This window comes from Lycium barbarum, chromosome 2 (genome assembly GCF_019175385.1).
Source record: "Lycium barbarum isolate Lr01 chromosome 2, ASM1917538v2, whole genome shotgun sequence".
NCBI lineage: Eukaryota > Viridiplantae > Streptophyta > Magnoliopsida > Solanales > Solanaceae > Lycium > Lycium barbarum.
Window position 1 is genome coordinate 76,672,116 of NC_083338.1, and position 8,086 is coordinate 76,680,201.

Below are 8,086 nucleotides of genomic sequence, written 5' to 3' on the forward strand. Positions count from 1 at the left end.
GGTAATATATCTGGTCGTTAAAAACTTTTAGAGACTACATATCTCGTCCCTAATGGATGATTAATATCATCTTAAATAAATGATTTCCCGTCGTTAAACCTTTTTAGGGACCAAATGTTACTGGTCCTACATTATCTTTAGAGACGAGCATTACTGGTGTTTATTTACAATAATTGTACTAATTTTCACAACCATATTTCTGGTCTCTTATTGACCACAAGTCGTCCCGAAAGCTCGATGTCACAAAAATATTATTTTATCAATAAATATCGAATTCCTACTAAAACATCTAGATACAAAAGCATTATATATATAAAGAGGAAGATAGAGTTATTAATTACAGTAAAATTGTTAACATCCCATGATGTTAGTTTCAATATTTGCTCGACACCTTAACAAAAAAAACATTGCTAACACTCGAGCTAGACTACGATAGCGAGTGCCTAACATTCCTAGCAAAATAATGAGCTTGTGCATCTTCTAAACTTCCATCTTGACTTGTCAAATTCAATCTTCAAAACCTATAAGTACGAAATTTTTGAAAGACTCAAATAACTATTAGTAAGATAAGATATATAAATTCTACACTAGTAGTAGTTATACCGCTTACCCCAAAAGTAATCTAATAAATTCATTTGGTGTATCCAACAAAATCATCAAGGCTGCAAGAGTATAAGAAAAATTAATTAGAAAAGTTTCGGGATGCATTAACCAAGAATCAAAGTCTATTTTAAAACGCAACTAAAACAATAACTGTGACAAGCATAATGGAAGTGTTTAAACTTAAGGCGTTGTTTCCCGTGGCAAAGTTAGAAATATAAAGAAAAAACCTTGACGGCTCCCATGGAGCTTTGAGCTCTTTTCGGCCTTTCATGGCCTCTTAGGCCACCGAGCAGCAATGGTATTATCCTATGCGTACATTGAAGTGGGATCCTTGGTTTAATCATGAGGAAGAGACTACTATAACCATTGCATGGATCTCGTTTCCAACACTAGCACCTAATTATTTTGGCCAATCTCAGCTCTTTTCTATGGCAGCAGCAATAGGGAAGCCTTTGAAGTCGGATATGGCTACTAAGAATAAGACAAGGCCAAGTTGTGCTAGAGTAGAGTTAGAAGTTGACTTGCTTGTTAATCATCCTAAAAGGGTACAGATTCAGGTTATTCCTAATACAACTGGTGCAATCAAGGGCTAAATGGGTGAGAAATTTGCAAGTAGTAGCAACAACAGGAGGTATTCTTAAGGCAATTACTCAGCAACAACAACAAGGTATTCTTGCAAAGCCTCAAAATAATTTACCAGTGGCAATACCATCTATTATATGTTCCCAACTAAAAAAAATTCCATCGATTGTAGGTGTTAATTCTTTTTAACTTCCACTAAAGTCTCTTGTAAATCAAGAAGTATTCCAAATCAAGTGAGACTTTGAACTCTTTCTGGTTCCAAACCTAAAAGGGTACAGATTTAGGTTATTCCTAATACTATCAAGTAATTTACATATTTAGTATACCAAACATACATGTTTTTCAATTGCTTCAGGTTCAATAAGCTTGTTATCTTTCTTACGAGTCTCAAAGAAAACAGTCCCCAAATTTGGTGGATTGCCATATTTCCCGCCCTTTACATCAAAAGCAAACATGTCAAATAACATCTCATAAATATTTCCTCTAGGAAAATAGAAATTTTATGATAATACCTTTTGATAAATAATCTCCTGAATAGGCTTGCTACCAATATGATGAGGCATCTTCAACTTAGCTCGATATGCTGCATTCCTGTTGCTTCTCGCCTATATGTGTGAAATAATAAAGCTTAGATGTAATAATTATAATAAGCTTAAAAAATATACATAGATTAGTTTTCAAGTATAGTGGAAAAAAGATATTGAGTGCTACAGAGGGGAATTAGGGAAATCATCAGAACATGTAGAATAAACAACTGCATTGAAAAAAGTTAATCTAGAGTTTTTTCATGTTGCTGTATCGCACACTGAAATAAATAACATAGCTATTTTTCTATTCAATCCTACTGAGACTAGCCCTAAAGAGCAGTTTTTTGATGTACCACTCTGCTACTCATTTTAATATTTCAACCACAACAGCCATTAAGGATAGACAATGACAATACATATGAAACTCATGGCAGGTGTGACCTCCAACATTCAGGGCGTATCTCGTTCCGTATTTGCAAACGAGATACTTTAACCTACGTCTTCGGCTTCAACCTATATTAACTAGATAGAAGTTTTCAAGTGTAAAATTGTTTTCTTAGTTACTGGTTTTTGAGAAGTCTACAGTGCCAAAGGGAACAGCCCTAAGTCGGCTGTGGACAAGTAGTTCTATAAGTAACCATGCTTCAACAACAGTGTAAGGGCAGCTTTTTAATACAAATTACGAAGAATCAGATGAGCATCATAGGTTGTGGAAGTAAGAACCTACTTTGATCTATAACATTGAATAGCTTGATACAGGAAACTAATATGTCCTAGTCACGCTCATTACACCAAAAGGGGAATAGGCTATTCATGCATCCGACTTTTGTCTGCACCTGTAGGAAGAGAAGGCACATGGATGCAGAAAAGGTAACCAATATTACGGCAATACATGTTCTTCGATGGCAATGATGAGATATAGATATTCACATCTATTACAGCACAAACAAACAGGAGGTAATGTTCTCCACCATACAGAATAGAATGAAAACTGCCATTGAACTTACATTAGAAGGGAATCTTGGTGTTTCACCCACGGGAAGTATATATATGTCCATTTCTGGGTTGTGGTCCGGAATAGTTTGGGTGTATATCTTCTGATCAGCAGGAATTGCATCATCAGCCTTTCTAATGGCAACAAAACTAGCCTTGCACAGAGGGCATGTTGAAACTTTTCTGCTTGATGCCTATGATGATGACATTGTGGAAAGTAAATAACAATTGCAACAAAAAAGAAACATCTAAGAATCAGAAGCTGCACTTGCATGCACCGATGAAATTATAACATCTCATCACGATGACATGCAAAAATTGGAAGTGAAAAGAAAACTTCCACCAGACAAAATTGAAAACACAGATAGGAAGATTTACCATATGATTGGCCCACGTCTGGATGCATGAGAAACAAAAACGATGACCACAGGAAAGAGCCCCCCTGGATGAACTAAAATCTGTCCAACATATGACACAGGATAATGCGGTTGATGTAGACAATTTCCACATATTATCACTCTCATTTTGGACCCCATCAATAGCTGGGCATGGCTCTTGTTGATTTCCAGTGAGGTTGGACGAGGCACCTTCGACATGTAAACTCTGATCACCATTTACAAGAAGTCTGTTGACTTCAGTTTCCTCAATACCATCTAGGTCTATGCTACTTGGCTCCGACTCACAGCAGCTAAAACAAGATCCATGCCTGTTGTTCACAGAGATTTCAGGCATTTCAACATCCAAGTTGTAAAATTGAGCTGAAGATTCAGGTTCCTGATGAGGTGGTATTCGGGATTTCTGTTTATCTGAACCCGGAATAATATCCACAAGATCCCCATAATTGTTCTTCTTCACCAATCTACGACTTCTGCGAGAATTTTCTGAAAATTCAGAACTTCTCTTCTTGGGTTTAAGCGATGCTGAAGAGAGAAAATTCAGTTCTTCAATCTACACCAAAAAAAAAAGGGGAAAAGAAGAGTATGAATTAAAGTTTGGAAAGTAATGCATCAAATAATGACAGTTATAATTGTTATTACCTCTGCCCTATGTGAGCCTTGTAACGAGTGCTCATCAGAAAAATATTTGCTGCTGGAGGGGTGATCCTTGTTCGTAATATTGGCATTTGATTTCCTCCTTGGTCTATCCTTGTGTTTACCCATCTCAGGAAATAAATTCTGCAACCAGTGCCATACAAGCAATAAATGAAGCTGTGTTTTATAATGGTTTTATATAGATATGTTTCGGCACACATTTTACAGTACAATATATATCCAATAACTAGATTCATGGAGATGTTTGGACGAACATTTCTATAAAGTAATATTTTAAATCGGAATGCAATTTAAGAGTACATATGCACACTTGAATTAAACTGAATCAACGTGTTGTTTTCCTTGATTACCAAAATTGAGGTGCTAGTTCGATGAAAATTCTTCCAATTATTTTATTTTAGATTTGACAATTGACCTTCAGCTCCTTTTAGTGAAAGAAGAAAAAGAACTTTTTGTCTACTGCTCAATCAGACCAAAATCAACACCTAACTTGAAACTTGTATGAGCCATTTGAAATAGATGGAACAAAGTAAAGTAAGAACATCTCTATTCAAAAACAAAAATCCATTTTAGGTGAAAATTCCAGAGCAAGAGACTGCAGTAATGTCACGACCCGACTCGGGGCCGCGACGAGCACCCGGTGCTAGCCCACCCGAGCACCCTCTTAGCTTACTCTTATACTTACATCTAGGTGAGCCATATAATTATACATACATATATATATACATCCATATACATATATTCTACCCGGCATTATAAGCTCGGGGTGTCATTATAGCCCTTCATAGGCACATGTGAATATAATAGCCCGTAGGCACCTTTAGCATCATTACTATTATCATCGTCATCATTATCATCATCGTTTTCGCTACATCTCTATCTTATGCTTAATCGTCAATGGGGTGCGTAGTACATTCGTAGCACGTATCAAGGGTCGTGAGCTTATGAGCTCGGAGTGTCAATCACTTGAATACAACATACTCATATAGAGGATTTAAGAGTTTGGCCAAGGAACCATTCCTTATGAAAGAAGGGTTAGCCTTACATACCTTTTCGTCGGACTATTCTACACTTGCACGCTTCCTTCCAATGCTAGCGTCTATACCTTCATTAATATCACAACAATGGCCATTAGTCATTCACGTTATCCACATTATTTAGATTCCTTAATTTGCCTCTAATTCACCCATATTCATGGTCATAGCATCCAACTTCGTCCATTCGTCTAAGGTGTCTAGTTCATGATCTTAGTACCATTTATAATGCATTCATATCACAACACAACAACATTCATGATTCAATTCAAACTATTCCTCAAAATGCCACTATTCATCATTCATGACCTACTTGACCATATTTTATACAATCCATGTATTTCAACTCTTCAATACCTTAAACATCATGTAAAAATCATGAATCTTACCTTAGAAGTTGTAGGAACAAGCTTTGGTTAATAATACTCCACTTTGAGCAAAACCCTAGTTTTTCTCCATTTGTATTTGTTGACTTGAATGGTATTTAATGGCTTGCTTACACTTGCTTCACTTGTTTATGTTGTTGGTGACTTATAATCCTTGAAAACTTATGAAATAAATGTAGAGAGGTGATTCTAGAGAGAAGTGGTGTAATGTAGAAATGAAATAAAACAAGTCTTGGTCCTCATATTTAATGAATTGAAATTCTGTGGTGAGGTGTACAGTGGTCGTCCATGGAGGTTTACGGTCTGTATTCCAGTTTACGGACCGTCCCTCGTGGTCGTCTTTAACCTTAAGCAGAACCAGAAACTTTGGCTGCATGCATGGTGATTTACGACCATGGTTTACGGGCCGTAAATCACTTTACGGTCCGTCCACCAGGTCGTATTTTACCACTTCTCAACTGGGCAGAAAGTTGAAACCTTGCAGGGCAATTTACAACTGCCAGTTTACGGACCGTATTCCACTTTACGGTCCGTATGTTGCACTTTACGACCACTGGGCAGTTTTGCCAACTTTCAACTTTTCACATCTCTCGACTTTTCATTCTAATCATTCTCGTCCATGTACGCACATTGCTCATGAAACATTATACACTGGCACTCCTCGCACACATCACTAGTTCGTTTACTTGCGTACCAACGGGAAATTTTCCGAGGTGTAACACCCCCCCCCCCCCTTAGGAACATTCGTCCTCGAATGTTAAAGTCTCGGGGAATTCTACAAAAATTTCGCCAGAGTTCCCCTTATAATATGGCGCTACCATCCTGCCACAACAACCCATAATATCGATGCCACACAGGGCCACAACATAACAACATAAAAGTTTTGGCCACACATGACCCAAAAGCATAAAAGGAAATATACATACCTTATGATCTTGACGTCTCATCTTGGGCTTCTTCCACGGGCTGAAATAAATGTGGGTATTTAGATCGCATACTTTCTTCTGCTTCCCATGTCATCTCCTCTCGATTGCTATTCCTCCACAGATTTTTAATTGAGGCCACTTCCTTGTTCCTAAGCCTCCGTACTTGCCTGTCTAATATGGCAATGGGTACTTCTTCATAAGTCAATTTCTCTGTCACTTGCACATCATTCACTGGGACGATCTTAGTAGGATCTCCAACACATTTTCGAAGCATCGAGACATGAAATACTGGATGGACTGACTCTAATTCCGGAGGTAGATCTAACTCATAGGCCACTTTGCCTATTCTGCACACAATCTCATATGGTCCAATATACCGGGGACTGAGCTTCCCCTTTTTGCCAAATCTCATAACGTCTTTCATTGGCGACACTTTCAAGAATACCCAATCCTTAACTTGGAACTCTAAGTCCCTTCGACGATTATCCGCATAGGACTTCTGGCGACTTTGAGCCGCTAATAACCGATCTTGTATGAGCTTGACTTTCTCTATAGCTTGCTGGACCAAATCTGGCCCTATCAACTTGGCCTCTCCAGTTTCAAACCACGCAATCGGGGATCTACACTTTCGCCCATATAAAGCCTCATACGGTGCCATTTGAATGCTAGAACGATAACTGTTATTGTAAGAAAACTCAATGAGTGGCAAATGGTCATCCCAATTTCCTCCAAGGTCTATCATACATGCTCGTAACATATCCTCGAGAGTCTGAATAGTGCGTTCAGCTTGCCCATCGGTCTGTGGGTGAAATGCCGTGCTTGGGCGCACTTGGGTCCCTAGACCCTCTTGGAACGATATCCAAAACTTAGCTGTAAACTGGGTCCCTCTATCGGAGATAATAGATACTGGAACGCCATGGAGTTTCACTATCTCTTTAAGATAAAGCTTCGCATAATCTTCTGCCACATAGGTCGTCCTGACCGGTAAGAAATGAGCCGACTTTGTGAGTCTATCCACAATCACCCATATGGAATCATACTTACGTCGAGAATGGGGTAATCCTGTAATGAAATCCATATTAATCACTTCCCACTTTCAAGTTGGGATTTCCATAGCTTGCAATAATCCACCCGGCTTTTGGTGTTCAATCTTCACTTGTTGGCAATTAGGACACTGAGTTATGAATTTCGCTATATCTTTCTTCATTCCATTCCACCAGTATATAGACTTAAGATCATGATACATTTTCGTCGCTCCGGGGTGTACGGAGTAACGGGAACAATGAGCTTCCCTCAATATTTGGTACGTAGGCCTACCACATCGGGAATACATAACCTGCCTCGACATCGGAGAACTCCGTCTCCCGAAATATCAAATGATGACTCCTCTTTCTGAGGGAATGTATCCCTGTACTGCGTTAGCATGGGATCCTCATATTGTCACTCTTTTACTTCCGCTACTAGCGATGAAACTGCTGAATTCTGAATAGTAGCTCCGCTGCTACCTGAGTCCACTACTCGGACCCCTAGGCTTGCTAACTGTTGAAGCTCACGGGCCATCTCTTTCTTTTCTGGTCGTACATCATTTAGACTTCCCATGGATCTGCGGCTAAGAGCGTCAGCCATAACGTTAGCCCTTCCGGGGTGATACTAGATATCAATATCGTAATCCTTTAGCAACTCCAACCATCGTCATTGCCGCAAATTCAACTCTTTCTGCTTGAAGATATACTGAAGGCTCTTATGATCTGTATAAAAATCTACATGGACACCATATAAATAATGTCGCCATATCTTTAATGCATGGACCACTGCGGCTAATTCTAAATCATGGGTCGGGTAATTCTGTTCATGTTTCCGCAATTGCCAAGAAGCGTACGTAATTACCTTACCGTGTTGCATCAGTACCCAACCTAACCCAACGCCTGAAGCATCGCAATAAATAACATACCCTTCCAATCCCTCTGGAAGTGTCAAGACTGG

At 38.9% G+C, this 8,086-nt stretch overlaps 1 protein-coding gene and 1 long non-coding RNA gene across 3 annotated transcripts; both read right to left on the minus strand.

The window, feature by feature from the left end:
- Nucleotides 1-240: 240 nt before the first annotated feature.
- LOC132620656 (uncharacterized) lies at nucleotides 241-3,051 on the minus strand. Of its 2 annotated transcripts, none has more exons than XR_009575104.1 (3): nucleotides 2,720-3,051; nucleotides 611-1,790; nucleotides 241-521 (listed from the first exon to the last, which is right to left on the minus strand). It is a non-coding gene; the product is annotated as an uncharacterized LOC132620656 (long non-coding RNA). The 2 variants fall into 2 exon arrangements; XR_009575098.1 differs by having other exon boundaries at nucleotides 2,440-3,051.
- A 28-nt stretch (nucleotides 3,052-3,079) lies between these two features.
- On the minus strand, nucleotides 3,080-4,352 carry LOC132628649 (uncharacterized). The gene is made up of 3 exons (XM_060344413.1): nucleotides 3,743-4,352; nucleotides 3,205-3,653; nucleotides 3,080-3,101 (listed from the first exon to the last, which is right to left on the minus strand). Exons 1-3 carry the CDS (start codon nucleotides 3,863-3,865, stop codon nucleotides 3,080-3,082), a joined length of 594 nt encoding a protein of 197 aa, XP_060200396.1. The 5' UTR covers nucleotides 3,866-4,352.
- Nucleotides 4,353-8,086: the final 3,734 nt, after the last annotated feature.